The following is a 27,541-nucleotide window of genomic DNA, read 5'->3' as shown; positions in this document are numbered from 1 at the left end:
ACAAAGAGTGCAGCTATGAATATTCTTGTACAAGTCTTTTTCCTTATTATCTCTTTGGGGTACAAACCCAGCAGTGCTATGACTGGATCAAAGAGCAGACAGTCTTTTAGCACCCTTTGGACATAGTTCCAAATTGCCCTCCAGAATGGTTGAATAGAAACAGATTTTTAAAAAGATGCAAGACTCCTTCAGTTCTTCCTTAGTCTTAGAAATACTTTCCAGAATACTGCTTCATGCTAAAAAAGGGGGGGGGGGGAGAAACATCTTGCATTAGAATTCTCCAACATCTGCATACTGCTTCATACTGTTTTGCAGTAAATACTGTGCATTCTGTATCTGGTTCTGTGTTCCTGTAATGGTAATAATTAAATCCTCAGATCCTTCCAAAGCTCATCAATTTTGATTGATGTTCCAGATTCATGACATATTTATTTGATTTGCTAACTACCTTTGTCAATAATAGACCCAGCCCAATCTCTGGGAATAGTTACTTGTGTTGTATAATCAGTTCACCAACATCACCATATGAGCCACAGCCCCCTACATAGGAATAATCATATCCAGAACCACCTATAAACTCATGGTACTCAACTTGTGGTTCGTAAGCCATCTGCCATTCAGAAGAACTCCATGTATCTATTGCAGAGTTCCAAGTCTCGTTAGCACTAAAACCAGCCATGCCATCATAAATGTCACCAGGTCTTCCTCTTCTGTCCTAAGCCATAAGATCTCTTCCTCGTGGTGGTGGTGGTGGTGGTGGTGGTGGTGGTGGAGGAAGAGGAAGATGTTGACTTCTGCTACCATCCCTGATGCCATGTCCAGAAAGAGGTGGTGCTAATCCTCTACAAAGGCTCTTGTCATCGTAATCTCTTCTAGATGGGAGCATAGGATGCCCACCACAACCTGGGGCCATTCTATCAAAGCCTCCTCTTCCCGGCATGGGAAATCCTACAGGGTGACCTTGTTGATCATCTAACATCATTGTGAAATCACCATAGTCATAGGTTTCATCATAGAAATTGGGATCATAGGATTGTGCACGTCCTTTGATGACTCAGATATAAGATGCAATATGATCTTTAAGCACTCCACAACTCCATCAGGCTTTCCTGGAAATGCTTGATAGTTATCTGAATGTTCTCTCAAAGTTCTTTGATTTTAGCCCTTTTGCCCCAATAATTTCTCCTGCCATACTCTGGTGAATCAACAGTTTTAACTCGCAAAGTTGCTTCCTTTACAGAGTTGATAATTTAAGCACTCCATAGAATCAGATTCCAGCAGGAGCTGGCTGGTTGCAGTGGATGACGTCAACTGCAAGCCTACTTCCAAGGTAGGGACGATTTGTTCATATCCGCACTGATACTCAATATGCGCTCAGGGCCACTGCTGTCTGGGACTGACATTGGCATTGTAGTCTGTATGAAATGTTCTAATATTTTTGCCTCCTTTCCCAATCACTGTTCCAGCATTCTTTCTTTGATGCAAAATGAGTGGTTCAGTCATCTGGTCAATGTTTCTAGATCTTTTCAAGGCCTGCTCCTCCTCCATATCTTCAGAATTTCTATTTCTTTTTAAAAGCCTTTCCCTTCTGTCATAGTAATAATTCTAAGACAGAAGGACAAGGGCTAGGCCATGGGAGTTAAATGACTTTCTTAGGTCACACAGCTAAGAAGTGTCTGAGATCAGATTTAAACCAAGGTCTGTGAGATTTAAAATAGTGAAGCCATAAACTGTAGTGAGTTAAAATGGTGGAAGATATAAATTATGATAGATATAAGAGAGGGTGAGTAAATTTGACCACAGAAAATATGTTTCACTACCATGTCTTGGTTTTAAATCAAATATAAGGTGGTCGCCAGGGAAATAGTCCCAATTATTCAAATACCCAAGTCAACTGGGTTTTATAGAGATTTTTAATTAATAATATAATGAGGAATTAGAGAAAGAGAGAAAGAGTAGGAAAGGAATAATTATGAAGGGCCTCAAGCCAATATGGCCTAGACCTGAGTCTTAAGAGAGAGAATCAGTCAGTCAGTCAGTCTTTTAACACTCACCACAAGGTCTGCCTAAACAAGGATTCTAGTGACACCAGGCCAGCTCCATCTCAGCTGACTTCACCAGAGAGAGATCCAGCGAGACCTCCTTAGAGATTGTCCTCCAAGAGCTTCCCTTCTCCAGAGCCTCTCTCAAGAGATTCTTCCCAAGCGATCCTCATCAGAGATTCTCCAAAAGGATTTCTCCAAAAGGACATTCCTCAAGAGATTCTGCTTTTTCTTATATAGGGATTTTTCTCCCATGTCATCTCCCCTAAGTCCCTACATCTACCAATCACTGTAGATGCCTTCCAAAGGACTGCCCATCTGAATTCCTGCTAAGTCGACCAATCTCCTCAGGAAATCTGAACCAGTGAAAACACAGCTGAGTCAACTAATCTCATTAAGACAAAACTTGCCCGACCCTTTTAGGTACCTAGCATCTCATTGTATCAATTCTAAAAACAGGCCTGGCTCAAAGAACTCCTTGCCCCACCATAAGCATGGATCCAAGTACTTTCTTTGTTTAGCAAGGAGTTTTCTGCCCGAAAGTAGTCTTAAGTATGGGTGGAATCGAGGTCCTCCCATTTCTGATCCTGGCGAGTTCTCACATCAAAATGGGGAATGTTTCTCAGTAGGGAATTTGTTCCAATTAAGAATTTCCCCAATGGGGAAATTTTTAACATTCACAAGTCTGAGAGATTTCAAGATTTACAGGTCCTCCTGATGCTCTCTACCCCCTGTGCTATGTAGCTGCCCCTCTAAACTGTTCTAAAAATAGGTAAGGCATCCCTATTCCCAGCAATTTTCTAAGACTAAATTGCAGAGAAGATGCTCAGTAGAGGGGATTTCCTCATCTGGGAGTTCCCTATTTCAGTGAAATCTAGCTTGGTCCGGATCCTGCCCTTTTCCCCACTTCCTACTATAGCCACATTAATAAGTTTCTGGATAAAGTGTATTCCTGTGCATTCCACTAAGTGGAATTAAGACTAACTAAAGTTACCATCAAGAAGAAACAATACACAAGTTATTCAGTTCAAATGCTTGTGTATCCAATTTCTAACAAGATTTTTCTTTCTCTCTTTTTGCAGTTCTAAATATCACAAAGACTATCCTTTCAACATTGAATACTGAGGAGGGTCTTGCCTGGTCATCTTGTCCTGCCTGTCTCAGCTGAGTGAAAAGACAGAAGTCTTAATCTCTAGAAAACATTCTGTATCTGCCTCAATCCCAGAAGGAGTTTTGTGAATACCCCAAAATGTATAGTGGAACAGCTTTGGTTGGAAAATATAAAGAGTGCTACCTACCTACCAGCACTATGGGCCGAACTTGCCATTTTCTGCAAAGCCTCAAGTATGATCTAGCTGACGGAAGATGGAATATTGAGGGATTCTAGAACACTGACTGATAAATTGCTAATGTCAGTCTGTGTGCCATAGTACCTAAATTAACCTCATCTAGTCAACTCACTGTTGAGAAATGTTATTACTTTAAATAAAGCATTGGTAAGTAAAATAATGTGGTTGGATACAGTGTTTCTTTGGACTCACATATGTTTTACAAGTTTTGTTTATGGCAGAATTTCTTTCCTGGGAGTGTTTTTCCCATCAGAGGGTCCTCAGACTGTACAGAGGTCAAATAAAGGGAATTAACCAAGCTGGCCAGGCCTATGGGACAATTGGGTGGTGCAATGGATAGAGCACCAGGCCTGGAATCAGGAAAATTTAAGTTCAAATCCAGCCTCAGGCACTCAAATACCTGTGTGACCTTGGGCAAGTCATGTAACCTCTATTGGCCTCAATTCATTTATAAAACGGGGATCCACTGGAGAAGGAAATGGCAAACCACTCTAGTATCTTTACCAAGAAAACTCCATGAATGTTGTTCATGGGATCATGTAGAGTCAGATATGACTAAAAAATAAAAACAAACCAAACTGAAAAGAAAAGAGATTTATTAGCACTCTGAGGAAGACTGATGATGGTAGCAACATTCTCCTTCTCAAGAAATGGTACCTAGTACCATCTCACACCTAGCAAATTGGCCAATATGAGAGTAAAGGAAAATAATAAATGTTGGAGGGAATGTGGCAAAATTGGGAAACTGGTACGTTGCTGGTGGAGTTTTGAATTGATCCAACCATTCTGGAAGGCAATTTGGAATTATGTCCAAAAGGCTATAAAGAATGCTTGCCCTTTGATCAACAATACCACTACTAGGTTTGTTCCCTAAAGAGATAATAATGAAAATGTTTGTACAAAAATATTCATAGCCACACTTTGTGGTGGCAAAAAATTGGAAAATGAGGGGGTGTCCCTCGATTGAGGAATGGCTGAACAAATTGTGGTATATAATGGTGATGAAATACTATTGTGCTAAAAGCAATGATGAACTGGAGAATTTCTATATGAACTGGAAGAACCTCCAGGAACTGATACAGAGTGAAATGAGCAGAACCAAGAGAATATTGTACATAGAAAGTGAAACATTGTGGAACCATCCAATATAATAGACTTTGCTACTTACTACAAGACAATCCCAAGGGACTTATGAGAAAGAATGCTATTCATACTAAGAGAAAGAACTGTGGGATTAGAAACACAGAAGAAAAACAAATGAATTATCATTTGTTTATATGGATATATGATTTGGGAGTTTGACTTTAAAAGATTACTCTATTGCAAAAATGAATAATATGGAAACAGGTACAAGTGATAACATTTGTAGAACCCTGTGGAAGTGCTTATTACATCCAGGACTGGGGGAGAGAAGAGGAGAGGGAGAGAAAATGAAATATGTAAACATGGAAAATATTTTTAAAAAGAAAAAGAAAGTACTTAAAAAAATAAATAAATGGTATCTTGTTTTGCAGCTCTACATCTGGGCAGGGTTTAGCTTACCTAACCAGTAAGCAACATTCTATTGCTTAACCGGCCCAGAGGGGTATTGTTCGGTCATTTGAGGAAGGCTGATTATTGGAGCAGTCTTAGATTCCTATAAGTGGAATCTCAATCAGGCTATTAATGCTTCGGTCCACATTTATGATTCTTAGAGATAGTGGGCTGGTAATGTCCATGTGTCTGTCAGAGAAAAGAAACAAAACTGTCTTTCTTGATTTCTTCCACAATTGTTGGTAAGGGTTGAAGGAGGTAGATGCAAGGGCTGGACTTACATGGTTGCAGGATTTTGGAGGGGTCATTGCCCAATTTAAAAAATAATAACAACAATAATAGCTAACATTCAAACAGTATGTATATTATACCAGGCACAGGGCTAAGCACTTACCAATCATGTGATTCTCACAACCCTGGAAGATAGGAGCCATTTTACAGATGAGGAAACTGAAGTAATCAGATTAAGTGATTTGTCCAGTCTCACAGCTAGTATCTGGGGCCAGATTTAAAGTTGGGTCTTTCTGATTACAGGTCCAGTGCTTTATGTAACTGAGAAACAGAGGAGGAATGGAATAGAATGGGTGTTACCCTCTTTGAGGAAATTAATATCAATTTGGGATATTGCTAGAAGACTGATGGAAGATCTACAGGAAATTACTTCACCAAGGCTTGGGAAAGATGAACAGGAAATTACCCCACTAAGACTGGGAATGATTGAGGTTTTTTCATAAGGAGATTGTTTAGTGTAGGTGATTATGTTAATACTATTATGAGAGAAAAATTTCCACTCTGAGTTCTCCTGTGTCAAAAGCAAATTTCTCTCTCCATTATGTTACTTTTTTTTTTAACATGATCTCTAAGTGACCTGGAGGTCAAAGACCACTGAGTAAATTCAAGTATAGATAAATCCTCAGAAAAGGAAGTTAAAGAACCAAGGAACCAACAAGATGGGAAATTGATTCCACAGGCACTGCCCGCCCTGGGCAGTCCAGGCAAATTAAGAAACTATGGTTGGTTCTTGAGATGTGACGTGTGAGAGCTAGTGGGTGGAGAAAACTTCTTATAAGGGGAGATCCAGCAGGAAGTAAGGGACTTCTGGCTGGAGTAGGGAGAACTGAAGGAACCCTTGTCCAAGTTTAGCCACAGGCCCATCATGGTGGCCGATATTAGAAAGTTAAGAATCTCTCTTGCTGTCTCCTATCTTTCCCTCTCTTTACTACTACTACTACTACAACTTTGATTTAATAAGGTTATTAAACTACTATCAACTTCAAAGTTTTAATTATTACACATGATAGATAACTGCAGCCAAATATATATTTACTATCAGGCAGAAATTATAGAGATAGAAATCTAGCATTTATTATTATGGTCAAGCATAAAGAATACCTGAATAGTTACTAGGATTCAAACCACCTTTATTACAGGCAAAATTTCACCAGAGGGCCAGAAGAAATAATTATTTTATAAATTGCAATTAAGTCTGGCTTGGAATCAGGAGGACCTGAGTTCAAATCAGATGTCAGACACTTACTAACTATATAACTCTGGACCAATCATTTAACCCTATTTGCCTCAGTTTCCTCTCCTGTAAAATGAGCTAGAGAAGAAAATGGCAAAACTATTCCAGTATTCTCTTTGGTCAGAAAATGTGTTTGTTGATTTATTTATTTATTTTAAACCCTTACCTTCCATCTTGGAGTCAATACTGTGTATTGGCTTCAAGGCAGAAGAGTGGTAAGGGCTAGGCAATGGGGGTCAAGTGACTTGCCCAGGGTCACACAGCTGGGAAGTGTCTGAGGCCACATTTGAACCCAGGACCTCCCATCTCTAGGCCTGGATCTCAATCCACTGAGCTACCCAGCTGCCCCTTGTTGATTTATTTTTGAGAGTTGGCAAAACTGTTTGCTTAACTCAGAATGCTGGGATAGTGTAATCACACCTGCATGAAAACAAATACTAACATTTTGTTAATATATATCTACATATAATATATGTCTGAAATATCATAATACTCATACATTAACAGTTGATCATTTTTAAAAGATCTCATTTCCAGTGCTTTTTCCACAGTTTCAATTTAGAAAAATTATTGCACAACTGAATGACAAGCTTTCTAGTAGGCACATCAGAATTCCTTATTATGATGAATGAAATTCCTTAGAGGCTATATTTTTAGTTTATAAATATCAGTTTATTAAGAGACCACTCACTATAATCTAACTAACCATAGGCTCCCTCCAGTCCAAACAGAGGCCACTGAACAGATGTCATAGAACTTGCAGATGGGTGAGAAGCCTGCATGGCCATTAGAGAGCTCGAGTATGCTTGAGGAGCTGAATCACGCTTCTAGAAAAAAGAGCCAGAGCAGAGGCCCAAGCAAAACAAAAATAGCAACTGGGCAGGAGAGTTGGGCAACAGCTTGGTTAGCCAAAAAAAGGGCTGATAGCAATGCAAGTCAATACATCTCCCTTCTGATGTTATCTCTTAGTCCCTCCTCAGGACATCCTAAGAGGTTACTCATTAAAGGACAGCGGAAGAGACAATGAATGCAAGAGACTTTTCTTAGGAAGTATCAAGTCTTCTAAACACCTAGTTGTTCTAACACAAGGCTACACTTCCCCTAAACATGGTGGCTCCCTAATTTCCAGGCCTAGAAATGGGAGGTCCTGGGTTCAAATGTGACCTCAGATACATTCTAACTGTGATGCTGAGCAAGTCACTTAATCCTCATTGTCTAGTCCTTTCCTCTCTTCTTCCTTGGAACCAATACACATTCGTGATCCTAAGACAGAATTGAAGTGGGCTAGAAGAGCATTATGGGCATTAGGAAACAAAATGGTACCTCAAATCAGGATGTTATCACATGCTGAGTAATCTAGAATGTGCAAAATATACCTTGTTAGGTGTATATCTGGCATTATTAAATGTTTTTTCAGATTAAAACTAATTGGGGGGGGGATTCCTGGACTAGAGAATTTTGAGACTAAGTAGTATAGAAATATTCATTTGTACACTTTTCTGCCCCCCCCCAAAGCCTTTTAATTTTTTTTAAACACTTACCTTTCATCTTAGAATCAATACTGTATGTTGGTTCCAAGGCAGAAGAGAGGTAAGGTCTAGGCAATGGGGGCTAAGGACAGAGAGGGTTATACCTGCCAGTCCTAAAAACCAGAGAGCCCCAGTGTGCTCAGTAAACCTACTTCCTTTAAGAGAGAGAAAACAGACACCCATGGACTCAGCCTGGAATAGAGCCAAGTCTGAGGAAGATATAGTATTTCAAGAAAGAAGGGTGGGGATCTATAGGATTAGGCAACAAGGGTAGAAACTTCTGCCTAGCAACAGAAGATATTTATCAACAGTTTAGAATGAAGAACAGGACATGACTTTGATAATGATGGAAGAAGACAACCTTGAAGTTATCTACAGAGACTTCGGGACCATTCAGAGCTGGTATGAACTGCTCTTGTGAAGGAACATTCACAAGATTACTTCCAGGATACGGGTCATTATTTTATCAGGTTGATTCTGATGTTTGTCATTAAGATCTAGAAATCAAGACAATTCTAAACAAATAGAGCCATCTGAAACAGTATCATCCTAACAGAGGGACCCGAGTGAAGAGATTGGACATGGGGACTGGTACTGATTCCTGCTTCTAGAGGGAGATTGGAGGTGGAATACAGTAAGAGTAGTGGGGAACTGGAGGATAGTTAATATTTCTATTTCAAACTATCTGTAGACAGTTACTGATGGTCTGACTCTGACAGTGGCTTTTATTTTTTTGAGCTCCACTAAGCTAGCCCACTGACCAAAAGAAATTCATGCTTGGAAATGTAAAGAGCCCTATTTCGGAGTCATTTGGTGAACCATGGAGGGAAATGTGTTGGCAAGGTGACTCTTATGCCTGGAATATTGTTCTTTCTCATCTCTACTTCCTGGATGCTGCCTCATTTTGTCCCACTGTGGAACTTAAATTGGTGCTGGGAGTAGCACGCTCAACATTTGGCATAGTTTTAGCAGATGGGGGTGAGAGAAGCCAACCTCGTGGTTCACATCACGATGGAGTTGGGAGAAGAACCCTGAAAATACAGAGGAATCTGGAGTTAATTAGATGGGAGTGGTGGTGGGGGGTGACATTGAATAGCTCCCTGCCAACTGAAAATCCTTTTGGTCCTATATATGTCCTCTCTCTAGGACAAGAGTAGGCTTCCATTCAAGTAGAGGAATTAGTTCAATAGGTGTTATAGGAGACTGTCTGCGAAGATGGAGAAAGTTTTAAAGCCAACATCCCCTTGAAGCAGACAGGGAAAACCTGCATTCCCTAGGAACCAGGAAACCATCCCCTCATAAATTCATAACTCCCAAGGCTAAAATTTTTGCTAAGGTGCCAGAGAATCTGTGGGAACTGTAAAAAGGCTGATCCCCTTTGCCTGGTAGCAAATTTATGACAGGACATATGGCTTCACTGATAATACTGGAATCTCAAGAAACTGTTAAAAAGTCATTTCCATGAGTTATTGGTTTGCTGACATAATCTCTGAATGCATATATATTCTTTCTTCAAAATTACCAATCCCCTTCTTTGGTGTGCACCAAAAGAAGAGTCCCTGCTCCTATTTATTCTGTTTAGGGCACGTCTCCTCACGAGATTTGCCCTGGCCAACATAATAAAGATTCCTGTAATTTGGACTTCTGCGTATCTGTATATTATTGAATGGAGTTTGTTCCATTTCACCTCTTCTTCAGAAATTGGGCATCAGTATGGTAAGGCTGAAAGTAAACTAAGTTACTAGTTAGATATAGAGTTCTGGCCCAAGACCTTGCAATGAAAGGGGAGGGCAGGTAATGGAGCCAGAGTCCATTCAAGTGAATGCATATTTCTTGGGATATTAAGATCCTTCAGCCAGCAAACTACTCTATGGTCTCTGACTTGACATTTTGGTTCTGCTGAGTTTGGAATCAGGAGATAGGATGAGAGCCAACTTGGACAGAGATTAGAGAACTCACACTAGTGATAAGAAATGTCTAGGCTTTGGCAGATCTATGGAGAAGGGAAAAATTTGTGACCAAATAAGAGACAGAGAATATTATAAGATGTAAAATGAATAATTTTGATTTTATTAAATTTAAAAGCTTTTGTACAAACAAAACCAATGTAACCAAGATTAGAAGGGAAACAAACTGAGGAAAAATTTATAACAAATTTCTCTGACAAATGTCTCATTTCTCACCATAAGAATTTAAATTTAGGTTTCATGCTAAATATGAGAATTCTAAAGTAATATTGTGAACTGATTTGAAAATATTACAGTTTAAGTCAAAATGACTTTAGGCAGTTTTATTTACAAAGAGGTGGAAAGAGTGAAAGTGGAAAAATATAAAGAGACAGAAAGTACTGCCTAGCTACCAGTACCCTGAGTTTCATCCTAATGTCTCTAGACTGCAAATACTAATCCAAAAGTGAATCTCACCAGAATCCAAAGTCCTAATTAGGAAGCTGAGAACCTTCAGTGCACAAGAGGCTAAGGCCCCCAAGAATCTCACCAGAACTCACACTGAAGGGCGTATCCCACTGAAGTGCCAATGAGTGGAGAAGGTCTCCTCACTGAAGAACCAAGGAAGGAATCACTCCACTCACCACCACAGGATCCAAGGAAAGAGTCTCTTCCTCTTGTCAACTCACTGACACAGGGTCCATTACTGAATCCTTGAGCTGGCCTTTTTAAAGCAGTTTTCTCCATGTCACTTCTTGTTGCTCACCCACTTTACAGGAACCAATCACAGTCTTTCAATTTGTCTAGCACTGCCCAAGGGGGAAGCAGTAGCCTTTGGAGGTGTGAGCTTACTCTAGTAAGTGAGTTGTGAATTCTCTTACTTAGTGTTAAGTAAGGGTGCTTTGAGTTCTTGATTTGTTTAGCTAAAAATAGACAAGGGGAGAGTTAATACTATCTTCACAATTCCCCCAGTGATTCTTTGGGAGACTAGTCTCCCCAATGAATCATTTAATATAACTAGCTTATACCTCTAAAGATCTTCTAGCTAAAGGCGCATACAATATTGCACTTTCTAAGAGGAAACTAAGAGGGAAATAGAAGAGAGAGAGCAAAACCCAATATTTGCTAGGTGCATTGACAAAAAGCCAATTAGGGTTCAGTCCTCTTTGGCATAAGAATTCACATTCAGAATAAATGATATGTTCAACCGCCGTCAGTTCAATCAATAACACCCCAAAGTTCATTCTGGATCTTTTGATGCAGTGTAGGTTTCTTTATAGCACTTTCTCCAAACAGTTCATTTTCTTGATTCAGGAAGTTAGCAAGCTTCTTTTCCTGAATTTTTTCTAAAAAAATTTTAATATTATACAATCCCCTGAGGAGGGTGTTGACCAACTCCTGGATCAACTCATCACATATACAGGGAACTAAGTCAAACTTAAAAGAATACACACCATTCCCCAACTGACAAATAGTCAAAGGATATGAATAAGTAATTTTCAGATAAAGAAATCAAAATGATCAATAATTATGTGAAAAAATTCTAAATCACTTTTGATTAGAAAAATGAAAATCAAAACAACTCTGAGGTACTACTTCACATCTATGAGATTGGTCAATATGACAGTAAAGAAAATTGATAAATGTTGGGAGGGAAGTTGGAAAATTGGGACACTAATGCATTGTTGGTGGAGTTGTGAACAAATCCAAACATTCTGGAGGACAATTTGGAACTATGACAAAAGGGTTATAAAACTATGTATACTATGAAAAGGAATTCTTTATTCTCTTTGTCTATTTTTAATCAATCTACTTGACTCATACTTAACTCCTATTTAACACTTTGTTAGCCATCAAGTAAGAGAATTCACAAGTCACCCTTTTAACCCAATCAATCAGAAACTTGTGAATCCTTTGATAAGAGTTGACACCTTCAGAGGGTGAGAAGTGGATCCTACAGACACTGCCCCTTTGGGCAGTGCTAAGCAATTTGAAAGCTGTGATTGGTCCTTATGAAGAGGGGAAGGGACAAGAAGTGACTATAAAAAGATCCTGAAAGGCTTCAGCTTGAATCTTCAGCTTGGAGGATCTTGAACTGGGAACTACAACTTTGGACTTTAATAAATTATGGTTCCAAAAATTGAAATTCTGGGTGTTTGAACTCATTTGTGAACTGTCCCACTTCAATATGTGTATAATCCAGATCAAATTGTTTACCATCTCCCAAAGTGGGAGAAGGAAGAAAGAAAGACAATTTGGATCATATAATTTTCAGAAAATGTATGTTAAATTGCTGTTATATGTAATTGAGAAAATAGAATATCTTTGAATAAAAAAAGTAAGTTCCATGTTTATCCTATCATTGTTTCCTGGAGGTGGAGTTGCAGAGGTTCAAACTAAAACCTGAGGGTCTCTGGAACAGTGGTTCCTGAGGACATGATCTAATGGAGATATGCTGAGACTCTCAATCCTAGACTTCAATTGCCTAGGAGGTTCTCTGAGGATCTACATTTCCTGAAACAATTAAATCAATTTGAGACTTCAGAGAGCCAATGTTCTTTGTTCCAATCAATATATATAGGAAGTTTTATGGGCACAGTATCTGTGTGGACCCTTTCTGCAAGTTCAGCTTCTAAACATGTTACTGGATAGTGACAAATGAAAATTCTTTGAGTTATCCAAACTGCGTCATGCTCCTGGGTGCTAAAAGATATTTATTCTCTAAGGATGGAGAAGAAAGAAGCTGGAGTATGTCATTATATTATATTACCTTCCCTTACAACAACTCTGTGTTGAGGAGAGCAGATGGCACCCAGAAGCTTACAATGGACTACAGGGAACTGAACAATCATCATACTTACCACTACAGCTGTTTTTGGCCTTGCAATGTTATCTACCAGGCAGACCAGACCCAGGGTCAATGGCACAAAGCTATCAACATTGCTAATACTTTTTTCTCTGTGCCTATTGCTAAGACTAGTAAGGAATGGTCTGTTTTTACCTGGGAAGGATTCCAATATACTTTCATGGTCCTTCTCCAAGGCTGGCTACAAATTATCCTTCATATCACCACCCTATCATGAGCAGGAATCCTGAAAGAGGCCTCCCTTCCTGAGGGCATTGGCATACAACACTATAATAATAATAATATAATGTTGACCATGCCAAATGACATTATGGTGGCAGAGGCTCTAGATAAAATAGTGGCTCATGAAGAGGACAAGAGGGCAAAAATCAACCCTAAGACAGTCTACAGTCTAGCCTTCTAAGTCATATTTTGGGGAATATAGTGGGTAAGGAAAACCTGGAGAATTCCAGGCATAATCCAGAATAAGTTATTAAAACTTGCTTCCTCATGATTTAAATCCAAATTCCCCACGTGGGTATCCTGATGGCACCCATTTACTGAGTCAGCCTTAAGTCAGTCTCTTTCAAGTGGACCCTGATGAGCCACAGCCCTGGAAGATCTAAAGCAGGCTGTCCAGCAGTCTCTCCTGTCGGGCCCTTCTGACCCTGTAAGTTTCTAGGTTTCTGGAAGACTCTCCCCATAAAGACCAGGTTGACTGTAATCACCAAGGGGTGGCCAGAATAAGCTATGATTTGGCATCTGGTGCTCCCAAGTTTCCAAAGCTGTAGTACCAAACACATGACATGGGGTCATACAATAACTCTTTGTCCGGTTACCTAATACAGGACTGGTGATATGTGATGGTCCCTCTACAAACAGAAGTCTTCTAGTGCTCAATTTCCATTTTCTAATGCTGAAATTCCATTCCACTTCTCTGGGTTCTTCTGGTGTTCTGGACCTTTACAACCAAATGGTAACTAAGCCAGAGTCCAGGTCCTTGAATCCTGCCTCCTCCACTAGTTTGGCAGGCCTTCATCTATAAGAACTTGGTTTATATAAAGACCAGAACTTAGCACAGTGCTTGAGTCACAGTAGGTATTTACTATGTTTGTTGACTGATTGTCTCCTGATGAATGCCATTTTATCAAGAAAAGGATATGAAACTGGACTTAGCATCCATTGATCTGATAAAAGGAGATAGTCTAGGGCAGAAATGGGCAACCTTCTGGAGATGGAGTGCCAGACCAAGTGCCATGCCCATGCTCCCCTCCAAAGACCACATTTTGTGCCCCTCTCCCCACTGAGTGCCAGGCTTACACTGCTTCTCCCCCTTACTCCACCCAGGAGAGGGAGGAAGCACTCTCATTGGGTTGCTGGGGGTGGGAGGATGCAGTCAGGCTTGGGAAGAGGGAGAGGCGAGAGGCACAAGCACTTTAGCACTTTACTCTTCTCTAGTTATGTGAACTATGATCCCCTCAAACCTAGCTCCTCTCCAAAGTAGAAATTGAGGGGACCTTGAAAATTTCAAAGTACATCCTCTTTAGCCACCATTCAAGAAACCAGAAGCCATTTCACATGTAACACTTTATTGAGAGAGAAAAAGGTAACCAGAAAAAAAGAAAGCAAAAAAAAGTCCTAGCTTTTATTTATATGAAAATATAACCCTCAGGTTAAATGACGTCATCTTAAATGACCAATTCACTCCATTGCCTTCCAGGCTTCCTGAAGTGTCCTCCAAATGAACCTTTTTAGCAAATGGTCCAGGATTTAATCTGGATGTAGCAAATCCCCAAAATACTTTGTATAGTTAGGATACTGGTTGCTTAGGATAGTAAAGACATAAATTGTTTCTGTCTCACTCAGGCCAAAGGCAATGAAAAGGCCATTGTATTCTGAATGGGGAGGGGCCATCTTATCCTGCAAGGGATGCTGTTTGGAAGAGACCTATTTACTAACTCCTACTGGAGAGAGGGGAAGGGGAGCAGCCCAGCTGTACTTCCCTCAGGCTTTCTAGTTAAGAACTCTGGCAAACTGTGCTGCAGGGACAGGTGCACTGGGTCCTTGGCATGTGTGTCCACAGAGAGGTCTATGTATGCCATCTCTGACATGTTTGCCATAGGTTTGCCATCACGATCCTAGGGAAGCTGACAAGATTTTCCAGTTGATCAAGCTCCAGGCTGCATAGTGTGGTAGAGAGAGAGGTTTTGCAGGACAAGCCAAGATGCAAGAACCAAGGCTGGGGACCTGGCTGTCAATCAAAAAGAAGGTTCCAAAAGGAATGTTCCCAGGAGTTGGCAGTTGAGACTGGCTGAAGACCCTTGTGGGGCTGGCTTGGTTTTGGGGCTCTCTGACCAAGGGAGAAACCTCTGCTCTCTCTGAGATTTGACTGACCAACAGTTGGAGGAAAGTCAGGCTGAAGGAGTGACTTTTCTTGGTGACTGGTTAAAGGAGAAGAAGCCCTGAACCAATGTGTTAGTTCTGTCCCAGGCTGAAGGAACCTTGGGGGGGGGGGGGGCTTCTGGAGTTAAGCTGAAAGACCTTGGTGACTTTGTGAAAAAGAAAGATTTTAAACAGTTGTCCTCCATCCATCTCTCTAACTGTCTCTGTCAGTTTGTGACAAGACCGATTATTTTCATAACCCTCCTAAATTCTCCTTCTAGTTTAGGGAAACCCTCATCCCTCTTCCCTCAGTTTCCCATCCTGTTATCACAATAAACCCCTTACCTGAGAAAGAAAACTAGAGTATTTTATAGTCCACTCAGGGGGGAAGGAGGAAGCCAAAAGGCTTCCAGAAGTGGGTGGTTAAGGGAGGGAATGAGGGAGGAAGACAGAGGAAGAGGTTAGGAAAAAGATTGATCCATCAGTCATCAGTAGGGATCAGTAGGCAAACCCCAGAGCATTCCCCTTTAGCAGTATCCCTGTGGCAGCATTCCCCCGTATCAGGTATCTCTCAGCATCTCTGTAGCAAGTGTCACATAATAGCAGCAGCTCTCTCTAGTCATAAGCCAGAGCATCCAGTCACTGTAGCAACAAGAAACAGTTTCCACAGATTACCATTTCTATTTCAATAGCTCACATGTGAGAGAGCCTGGAAGGCTAGGGCAGAGAAGATCATCTCTACTAGTTCCTAGATAGTGTCTGGCCAAGTGGTTTGGGTACAGGAAAGAAAAGGACTGAGCAATCAAAGGCTCTCTCTCAGGCAGTTTTCCAAAAGAGAAATTATGCTAATACCTCCTAGTACTTACAGTTGCTTTTGTGACATGTCAGCACTTAACACAGACATCATATGCTAAACAAATAGGATGGAGTTGTTTAAAGAACAGCAGAGATTGAGGACATTTGGGTGGAGATATTATGTGCTGAGCATAGTACTATATGATTCCTTCCAACAAAGGGCAATGCAGCTATTCCTAACCCAAGTGGTCTTCAATCTGTTCCCAAATGGCAAAAGAATACTCTCATCTAAAGGCAAAAGATTTACCCTTGTTAATTCACAGGTACATCGTTATACATGTAACTGCCCAGATCAAATACTCAACATCCTAAAAGGATGTTACAACAAATCAATACTAGCTCAGAAAAGAGAAAAGCTCCCTTTTATTGTGGCTTCTTGGATTTAGTTTTCAGGAAGGTTTACCTGATAAGAATGTACAATTTTCTGACTGATCCTAATCCAGCCCTTTCTTATTCCTTTTCTAGCATAGATTTGCCTTTATCTTAAAGTTCTTGCTTCCTTAAAGAGCTCCATATACCTTGGTGAAGTAGCTCAGATCCCCCTCAATTGGTGGCTTTCCTTTCCTTTGTAGAAAGAGCTTATATCAAGCGGAGGCATCTTTGGGAGGTGCTTTATTTTTAAATAGCATAGGGAAGGAAACTTGTTATATAACTATGGTAGTTTTGCTTTTACCTGGAAGGAAATGACTCCCTTAGTTGACTCAGGTAATCCTGAGTCACTGGAGAGTTAAAGAGAAAGTATTTAGCCACTGTGTGTTTTAAATTCAAAATATTTTTTTTTCTTAGTTTGCCTTTAAGGAAGTAGGGAGTAATTGAGTTTTTGAGACTGAAAGTTATTTTTTTTCTGGTTTTGATGCATAAACTAAGAAAAATCAGAACAGAAAGGAAATAATAAAATAATATTATTGATGCAATAATTTAAAATAAAATATTAGCAAAAAACTACAGCAAAATATGAAAAACAGAATAAACTATGACCAGGTTGGATTTATGCCATGAAGGCAAGTATGATTCAATATTAAGAAAACTAAGAATTGAATGGACCATATGAATAGCAACAATAATTTTAAAAAATATATCATCATAGCAATAAATGCTAAAAAACTTTGGACAAAATTCAACATGAATTTCTTTTAAAAGCACTAGAAAGCAAAGAAATAAGTAGATTTTTCCTTAATATGGTAAGTAGTATTTGCCTAAAACCAAGAATTAACATGCTATTTGATTAGATGAACTGACTACTGTATAATTGAAAATCTGTTACCCTAAAAAAGAACTACATTTCCCAGGAGCCCACTGACTTTCTGTTATTACGTACTTCCTGCGGATAGGGGATATTAGGCAGGGACGTGGAAGGTCCCACCTCTTTACTTCCAGTACCAAGCTTGGTGGTAGTAAGGTTGGTGTTTGAATTGGCTGATCAGCCATGGGCACGTGGTCTTTATTTTGCATCCTCTTTATTCCTTGATTTCTAATGATCATTTAATAAACCTCCTAAACTATAATATTTTTATTAATAGAGATTAAATTTTACAGATGGCAACCAAAAGGGATGAGAAACTCTCTCAATTTTTTAAAGATAGCCTGGATAATTTTTTTAAAGCCACGTTTCTCCTGCCAAGGCTTTTGCCCACCCTACCCACCCTTGCAAACTCCAACTCTCTTTGGAGCTGCTGCATTTTTCTTTTCCTAGTTTTTTTCTTTTTGCCCAGTTGTTTGCTCTCCCTACTGGCCAGGCTATTTTTAGCCAGGGGACTCTTGGTGAAGAACAGATAAACCATTTCTCTAACCCAACTGCTTGAGTCCTTTGTTTCTCATTCCTTCTTCATTCCTTGTTCCTTGATGCTGACTCTGGTGGTGTTGATACTGCTTCCTTCTGACCTTCTCAACCCAGATAACTCACCCAGCCCTGGGCCTCAGCCCCCAGGCCTTTAGAAATCCTCTTCCTGATCTCCGGTTCTGCTCCTAAAATTGGCCTGCTGAAAATAGGGATCTGAAATTTAGAAAAAGGAACTTTAAAGGGTCTGCAGGTGAAATTTTAAGCCTTTTCAGACTCCATTTTTTAAAAATGAAAGTCTCTGTATCTTATTGTATTTTGCTGATTGTTTTGTTTAAGATTTAATTTTGTTGTTTTAAGTTCATATATTACTGTATTCAATACTATTCTGTTACACTTAATCAGTTTAAATCTACTGTGTTTTAACTATTAGATATATTGTTACCTTTCCACTATAACTATACTGAAAAAAATATTGTAAAGCCCATAAACAACTTTTTCTTTCATTTTGCATTTGTTAATTGTCACACAGATGATGGATGGATTTAACCTGGCTAACAGCCTTTGTAGAATTTAAAGAGCTAAGAATTTAAATGGTAATTCTAAGGGGTCTTCAGAAATAATTTTAATTAACTAGTGGCTTTTGAATGGATAATTTTAAAAATATTTATATTAAAAAGAATGTTGTATTAAAGGTAGAGAATCAAAGAAATGTTCCCACAAAGGTATTTCTATGAAGCAGGAAGCCAAAAAGCGCTCCTGCAAAATTCCTCTATTAATTTAATTTAATTAATCCACCAGAACAATCTAGATTTCTTGGTGATGTTCTAGACCCAAATAAGTTTTACTTTGTTTAGAAATATATTTGCCAAGATTGAAAGATTTGCTATGTCTGTAAACATTGTGACAAATATCCATCAGTTCATAGGTTGTTTTTTTTTTTGTCATACAGCAAATTATATGAAATATGATAGTGGGTTTGTTTGCGATTGCAGTTAACTGGGTTATTGTGAATTTTGGGGACTTTGGTACTTCTTTGAATGTGCATCATCTGTATTACTGTTTTATTGTGAAAATCATTTGGTTGCACTCACAGTGGCTCCTGGCCAGGTTTGAAGAAGAAAAGGATGTCATTTTTTTGTTGTTGAGAAACTTTTATATTCTACCTTTCCTTAGATGACACAGAGTATCAATGAGTGTAATCTATATATTTTTTATTTTAAAACTTTTTTATTATTGTTTTTGCTTGCATGTGCAATATACTATTTCAGGTTTATTTTTTCTCTCCTTTTTATATTTGAAAAACATGTCACAAGTATTGAAAAGATCTTTAACTTTTTTTTATTTTTGCAGTAATATAAGTTTAAAATACATTTGTCCTAATGTCATTGCATACCCAAAAAGTTTTAGACTATAAAAATGATGCCATTGTTTAAAAATAATTATGGTACTCAAATTTATAAAGAGCTAAACCAATTGAACAAAAAATCAAGCCATTACCCAATTGATAAATGGGCAAGGGACATGAATAAGAAATTTTCAGTTAAAGAAATCAAAACTATTAATAAACACATGAAAAAGTGTTCTAAATCTCTTATAATCAGAGAAATGCAAATCAAAACAACTTTGAGGTATCACCTCACACCTAGCAGATTGGTTAACATGACAGCAACAGAAAGTAATGAATGCTGGAGGGGATGTGGCAAAGTCAGGATATTAATGCATTGCTGGTGGAGTTGTGAATTGATCCAACCATTCTGGAGGGCAATTTGGAACTATGCCCAACGGGTGCTAAAAGACTGTCTGCCCTTTGATCCAGTCACAGCACTGCTGGGTTTGTACCCCAAAGAGATAATAAGGAAAAAAACTTGCATAAGAATATTCATAGCTGCACTCTTTGTGGTGGCCAAAGATTGGAAAATGAGGGGATGTCCTTCAATTGGGGAATGGCTGAACAAATTGTGGTATCTGTTGGTGATGGAATACTATTGTGCTCAAAGGAATAATAAAGTGGAGGAATTCCATGGGGACTGGAACAACCCCAGGAATTGATGTAGAGTGAGAGGAGCAGAACCAGGAGAACATTATACACAGAGACTGATACACTGGGGTACAATTGAATGTAATGGACTTCTCCAATAGTGGCAATGCAGTGATCCTGAATAACTTGGAGGTATCAATGAGAAAAACCACTATCCACATGCAGAGGAAAAACTGTGAGAGTAGAAACACAGAAGAAAAACAACTGCTTGAATACATGGATCAAATGGATATGGTTGGTAATGAAGACTCTAAATAAACATTCTAGTGCAAAGATCAACAACATGGAAATAGGTTCTGATCAAGGACACAAGTAATACCCAATGAAATTGCGCGTTGGCTGTGGGAAGGGTGGGTGAAGGGGAGGGAGGGAAATAATATGATTATTGTAACCAAGTAATAATGTTCTAAATGGACTAAATAAACTAATTCAAATGAAAAAAAATAATTATGGGATGTTGCTTAATGATTCTGATTCCAAGACAAGATAATACAAAGAGAACCATTGCACAGTGCCAAAGAAGCACAAAGCTAAACTTCATAGTGCCAATCAAGCACAAGGTCAAAGAGATCAAACAATCCCAATAGGATTGATGAAATTCTGAGCCAAGACAAGGGGACTTGAACTTGTTTGGCATTTGAGGTTGCTGCTGTTTTGACATAGGTCAGAGGCAGGTCTTCCTTGACCCACATTCTACCAAGTATCTCAAATTTGGCTCCTACCTGACTCTATAATCTAGTCCCTTTTCTGTCTTTCATAGTGTGGCAAATTCCTGTAGTCTTGAGTGCAAATGGATAAGTAAAATAGTACTGCATTTTGTCCTACAGATTTGTGGGATAGAAATTACTTTTATTAGACCCAAATATAAGTGTCTGTTATGAATTTATCCTTGTTTAATCAAAGTTTTATGTACATACATTTTTGATATTTTGATTCTAATTTTAAATTTTTTCTTTCTCTCAAAAAGGTTTATTTTTTCTTCCATTTGTTTTTCTTTTATGTTTTTGGTTTTTTATTTCTCTTGGCAATTGATTCATACACCTCATAACTCAGCCAAGTATTCCTAAGTGATTCCTGTGTTTTTCAACATCCTCTTCAGAGGGGAATGTATTATTATTATTATTCTAAATTGCAAAGTTTAAATTCTTTTTGAGAATAATTTTAGGTTAAGAAACATGCTACCTCTCCAATCCAGAAAGCGAACTATTTGGAGAAGGCACCATGAAGATGCCTCCACAGACCAGAAGCTGCACCAGAAGATCCAGAGTGAACTTTGGGATATGGTGATTTGAATTGTGTGGGGTTGAATGCATTTGTTTTGTATGTATACTCTTATGCCAAAGAGGACTGCCCCCTAACTGGCTTTTTGTCAATGCACCTAGCAATCATTGGTTTTGTTCTCTTTTCCTTTTATCCCCAAATTATTGTAATTTCAAAGTTGGTTATGTTTATAAGATCCATTGGAGAGACCAGTCTTCAATGGATCTTAGGGGGGGAATATATAATTGAAAATCTGTTACCCTAAAAAAAGAACTACATTTCCCAGGAGCCCACTGACTTCCTGTTATTATATACTTCCTGTGGATAGTGGATATTAGGCGGGGACATGGAAGGTCCCACCTCTTTACTTCCAGTCCCAAGCTTGGTGGTGACAAGTTGGGTATTTGAACTGGCTGATCAGCCATGGGCACGTGGTCTTTATTTTGCATCCTCTTTATTCCTTGATTTCTAATGATCATTTAATAAACCTCCTAAACTATAATATTTTTATTATTAGAGATGAAATTTTACAGTACCTTTCCATTAAGACCAGGGGTAAAGACAGTTCTGTGAGTGAGAAATCCCCCACCCCCTCCTATGAGGATTAGATTTTAATGTTAGCAGTGAAATAATGATACTGAATTAACAGGTATAAATATAAATGAAACTAAAATAATAGTTTATTTTAAGGTAAGGGAAGGAGGGAAGGGAATTGGGATGATCTATCTAAAACCCAAAATCAAGTTGTAAATCTACACTATCTAATACTTTTCTACCTACAAATCTACTTCCTACAACTAGTTAAATTAACCCCCCTTAGTTAATCTATAAAATGGGAAGGAAATGAAGATAGCAGGAACAGGATTCAAAAGAAAGTCTCACTGACAGTTGACCTATGGAGTCTTGAGCAGCTCTGTTGGAAATCACTCTTTAGCAGCAGCAAGGATAGACAGAATCACAAGGAAAGCCACCGGAGAGAAAATATCTGGCTCTCCAGGTCCACCTCAGAAGAGTCAAAGAAACTGCCCTGTCCCTCTCCAGAGTTCTGGAATCTGCTCTTCTGCCCTGTAGGATTTATTTTTCCTGCTAATTTCCCTTTTAAAAGCAGTAGTGTACACAGAGACTGATACACTGTGGTACAATCGAATGTAATGGACTTCTCCATTAGTGGCAATGCAATCACCCTGAACAACTCGGAGGAACCTACTAGAAAAACCACTATCCACATCCAGAGGAAACACTGCGGGAGTAAAAACACCAAAGAAAAACAACTGCTTGAATACATGGGTTGAAGGGATATGGTTGGGGATGTAGACAGTGAATGAATATCCTAGTGTAAACAGCAACATGGAAATAGATTCTGATCAAGGGCACAAGTAATACCCAATGAAATTGCGTTTTGGCTGTGGGAAGGGTGGGTGGAGGGGAGGGAGGGAAATAATGTGATTATTGTAACCATGGAATAATGTCCTAAATTGACTAAATAAACTTATTCAAAAGGGAAAAAAATAAAAGCAGTAGTCTTCGGATAATCATAATTGTAATTCTAGGATAGTTCAATAATGTTGGCATAAGTGAATTAATATCATAATCCTCCTCAACAAGAAGGTTCAACAGCTGAGATGGTGATGCAGTGCCAAACACTGTGGAGTACTTAGGACGTGTGGGAGCACAAAAGACAACGCGACCATCCAATGCAGCTGAGGAAGTCTCCAGGTGTAACGACTTTTCGTGCCACTGGACCCAGGCTTCCAACGCCGAGAGAGTGGGACTGACTGTCTCTGTGCATCGACTTTTCCACTTAAATCTTCATGCACAAGTGTCTTTGTGCACAAAAATGCACAAAGACAATCGTCATCCTCAGTTACCGAGAGACTACTACCTCCTCATAATTTTAGTAATGTATTTATGATTATTTTAGAACAAGTTTTAAGGTTTGAATGAAGTAGATAACTGCTTTAATATAATTAATCATTATTAGCATGGTTCTTAGTTCCAGCCTCAAATCTGTTATGTCATGCACCTTCAGCAGTTATGGTCCTGAACTTGTGACATGACCTTCATTAACAACTATAGAGGCTTTTCTCTCAGTTCAAAGCCTGGCACCTCCCTTTCACCTTGGTATACACCTTCATATACATTATCAATAACATCATTAGGCTTAGAAAGTAGGGTTCAGGACCCCTCCCCCACTATCCCCTTGGCTATCAAGTGACTTCTACCAATGAGAAGTATTTCCTGATGGCCTCAACCAATGAACATTACTTCTACACCCTTTATTTTTAGCCAGTTATAACTGTTGCTCTGACTTATTTTTAACTTGGTATATAAATTTGGGTATAAAGGAAGGCCTCTCACAGGGCTTTGGTCATTTAGTCTTGACCAGAAGTCCAGCTTTATTATGAGACCAGACCTCTCTCAATAAACCCATTTCTTTTTGGCATGGAGCTAGAGACTTTGTTTCTCTTATTTGTGTTCCTGTGTTTAGAAATTACTGTACACTTCCTAGCTGTGTGACTCTGGGCAAGTCACTTAACTACAATTGTTTTAGCCCATATACCTCTTCTGCTTTAGAACCATACTTAATACTGATTTTAAGACAGAAGGTAATGTGTTTTTTTTTAAAGTAATTAAGCCTAGCATCCAAACAATATCATTGGAATCTGAGTTTAACATGTATTTGTGACATTTTAATACCAGTGAACAATACCATAAAAAATTTTTTTTCTTACCATTTGTTATGTGAGTGATGTAAATTAAACTGAAAGAGGAAAATACTCATTATGCATGACATGATGGTATATGTGGAAAATCCCAGGCATTCAACTAAAAAGTTAGTTGATACTATCAATAATTTTACAAAATAAGAAGATATTAAAAAGCCCACATAAATCATCAACATTTCTATATTGCTTAAGAAAGACCTGTAAGTAGAGATGGAAAAAGATAACCCATTGCAAATACCCATAAACAGAATAAAATATCCAGGAGTATAATTGCCAAAACAAACCTATAATTATAAAACACTTTTTATACAAATAAAGTCAGAATTAAATAATTGAAGAAATATTCATTGTTTCTTGGTAGAAAGAGATAATATAATTAAAATAATAATCCTTCCTAAGCTAATCTACTTATTTAATGCTGTCCCAATTAAATTATCAAAAAATTATTTTATTGAGCTAGAAAAAAAGTCATTGGAAAGAACAAAAGATCAAGAATATCAAAGGAATTGGAAAAAAAATTTAAAGGAAGGAGGTTTAGTAGTACCAGATTTTAAACTTTTATACAGCAGTAATCACCAAAATTATTTGGTGGATCAGTGGAACAGAACAGCCACACAACAAAACAGTAGTAAAAGATTAGATATTTGACAAAAGTATAGAATTAAGTTTTGGGGATAGGAATTCACTTTTTGGTAATAATGGTGGATGTGGTGGAATTGGAAGGCAGTTTGGCAGAAACTAGTTAAAGAACAATAGGTAACACCAATGATCAAAATGGATACATGATTAGACATAAAAGGGAGATATAAGCAAATTAGAACAGGAAACATACCAGATTTATGGATAGGAGAAGAATTTATGAACAAGAAAAAAAATTTAAACTCTTACCCTCTGTCTTAGAATCAATTGATTCCAAGGTAGAAGACTGGTAGGGTCTAGGCAATGGGGGTTAAGTGACTTACCCAGGGTCACACAACAGAGATTTTTTTTAACCTAAAAAATTAACTAGATTAAGAAAAAAACATGCTGTAGAAATCGATGAAAGAAAAATATTTAAATAATATAAAACATTATAAAAAGGCATTTAAAAAAATCTTCCAAATATATAAAGAAATGCTGAGCTTAATTCAGGTCAAAACTCAAAAGTCTCAAATGTAAAGAAAAAACCCAAACATTTTCAGTGATAATCTTGAAATAGAGTAAAACAAAGTCCCTGATGAATTGGTAAAAGGTAGCAATCAACAAAGCATATATTACCTTTACAGAAGGTAATTTACATTATTACCTTTACAAAACACAATTGCTAAATGTAATAATTAATAAAAAATACTTTGGTAAAAGGTAGTAATCAATAAAGAGTGGTCAGATGACTTTGACAGTGATTATGAAAATCCAGATGAACCCTCTAATTCAGAGACATATGTGGTACCTGGGGAAGAAACAGCAGATGACAGCTATGAACCACCTCTTACAGAAAAAGAGAAAAGGAAGCTCCCCACTGCACTTCCATTTTCCAAAGGAGAATATGCAGATAATCGATCACACCAGAGACATTCTCCACCTTTCAGCAAGACACTTCCAGATAAGGTTGATTATGTGGTTCCTGTTGAGGATGAAGATGAAAATTACATCCATCCTACAGAAAGCAATTCTCCCTCATCTGAGTATGCTCCCAAAGTGAACAGATCCGTCAAACTTTCTAGTTCTGCATCACCAAACCCTCTCTCACGTGTACTTGCTTTGGCTCCAGAAATGTATGAAATTCCTGTAAGTGAGACATCATCATTTCCCCCATATTAAAAACCATCTGTCAAAACTCATGATAGCAGTCATGCCACAGCCTGGGAACCCAAGTCTCCTTCATCAATTCAAGCCCCATCACCTCTGCCAAGAGCCTTAAAGAAAACACCAACTCAGCAGAAGACAGCCCCAGGGCTTCCTCATCAGAACACCTAGACCGATCATGAAGAAAAGCCTATATCTGCTGAACGTCACCGAGGCAGAGTGCCTGGCCAGAGGCTGGAACTCCGACAACAACCAGCGTTTCCCACGGTCAACAAACCAGTCCAACAGAAACCTATTCCTCCACCAAAGTCTCCAGAGGTGCTGAGTTCCAGCATGGATATTCCATTACCTGGTTTTCCAACCAATTACTGTTTGTCAGATCAGGAAGCCGAAATTCACTGCAAACCATGGTACTGGTTCTTGTGATCGAAAATCAGCAGAGGCTGCATTATACAAATCCAACAGGGATGGATCATTTCTTATAAGGAAAAGCTCTGGTCACAACTCCAAGCAGCCGTATACATTAGTTGTATTCTATAACAGAAGAGTTTATAACATCTCTGTGCCGTATATTGAAACAACAAAACAGTATGCTTTGAGCAGTAAAAAAAAAAATGAAGAGCACTTTAACAGCGTAGCTGATATAATAAAGAATCATCAACATACACCTTTGGTTCTTATTGACAGTCAGAACAACACCAAAGATTCCACTAGACTGAAATATGCTGTTTCATAGGAAGCGAGAAGTGGAAGGAGATTAGCATAATTGCCTCAGATATCCCTGATTTTGCACCTTTTTAGTGACATGAAAATCACTCTCAGGGAGACTCTTGGATTGTGGCTCCTGCACCATGGACTGTCCCAGTCTGTCCCAGAGGACACTATTCCTTCAGAAGGAGATCATGGAGCCTGCATTGTCTATTATGTCTGAAGATAATGCTGTTCGTATACAGTGAAGCTGAGATGTTATCACCATCACTGTAATAATATACTCCAAACTAGACTGCAAGAAGCTATTGGAGAATGAAGATGTTCAATCTTTCAATTAGGAATTCCCTTCTATTGATCCATTTTCAGCGGGAGAAAACAGTCATCTAACAAAGAAGAAAGGGAAACTGAGAAGAAAGAGCACTAAACTCACATAGCTGAAGCCTCCTGGGCATCTGTTCTCCAACCCTGACAATCACGTCTTGATTCAGTTTTGTAATGCAAAAGAAAAGTTCCAAATGTTATAAGATGATGTACTCTAGGCTGTTTGTAGCAGGCATATATTCTTGAGTGATTGCTGTGACTTGTCAACATTCAACCCTCTCCCTCAGGGTGTGCAGGACCAGAGTGTGGATGTACCCTGAACCACAGGGTTAGGTTGGTTTGGGCTGTTGTACTTATTAAAGAAATATTTTCTCTTCCAAACAAACAAACAAACAAACAAACAAACAACACCCAATTGTGTTTTGTAAAGGTAATAATCAATAAAGAATACTTTGGTAAAAGGTAGTAATCAACAAAGCATGTGCTTTGTTGATTACTACCTTTTACCAATTGATCAGGGACTTTGTTTTACTCTATTTCAAGATTACTAGGAACAATACTAGAAAGATCTACTTAAAAGCACAAATAACAGAGGGAGAAAACAACTCCTTCCACCCAATATTTAATCCCAAAATGATTCTGGTAAGCAAGGTAGGTCAGGCTATCAATGCTGAGAGATTCTCCTCCCTGGGAAGTTTTACTCTCATTTAGGAGTACTGCTTCCTTTCAAACTCCAAGTTTATGGTCTTTCGGGGGAGGGAAAGGGCCAAAAGACTTTCCCCTTTGTCCCTCCTCTCCCTTCTACCTGCCCTCCGCCCCAGCTCAGGTCTCTCCTTCCTAGCTCCTGCCCCCTCCCTCTCTCCTCCCTCCTACCCCAGACCGTACCATTCTTTAGGAAATATAGCTACAGGAAA

At 38.7% G+C, this 27,541-nt stretch overlaps 1 protein-coding gene and 2 pseudogenes across 1 annotated transcript; 2 read left to right on the top strand and 1 right to left on the bottom strand.

Moving 5' to 3' along the window:
* Nucleotides 1-268: 268 nt before the first annotated feature.
* On the bottom strand, nt 269-3,369 carry LOC100617444 (heterogeneous nuclear ribonucleoprotein K-like; annotated as a pseudogene).
* A 4,940-nt stretch (nt 3,370-8,309) lies between these two features.
* On the top strand, nt 8,310-25,615 carry LOC130454718 (B-cell linker protein-like). Its single transcript, XM_056800645.1, has 3 exons — nt 8,310-8,380; nt 9,561-9,609; nt 25,152-25,615. Exons 1-3 carry the CDS (start codon nt 8,310-8,312, stop codon nt 25,608-25,610), a joined length of 579 nt encoding a protein of 192 aa, XP_056656623.1. The 3' UTR covers nt 25,611-25,615.
* Nucleotides 25,611-26,331, top strand: LOC100617464 (B-cell linker protein-like; annotated as a pseudogene).
* Nucleotides 26,332-27,541: the final 1,210 nt, after the last annotated feature.

The sequence above is a fragment of the Monodelphis domestica genome, chromosome 5, assembly GCF_027887165.1.
Source record: "Monodelphis domestica isolate mMonDom1 chromosome 5, mMonDom1.pri, whole genome shotgun sequence".
NCBI classification, from domain to species: domain Eukaryota; kingdom Metazoa; phylum Chordata; class Mammalia; order Didelphimorphia; family Didelphidae; genus Monodelphis; species Monodelphis domestica.
The sequence above is the reverse complement of the archived record's forward strand: the minus strand, read 5'-3'. Positions and strand labels throughout refer to the sequence as shown.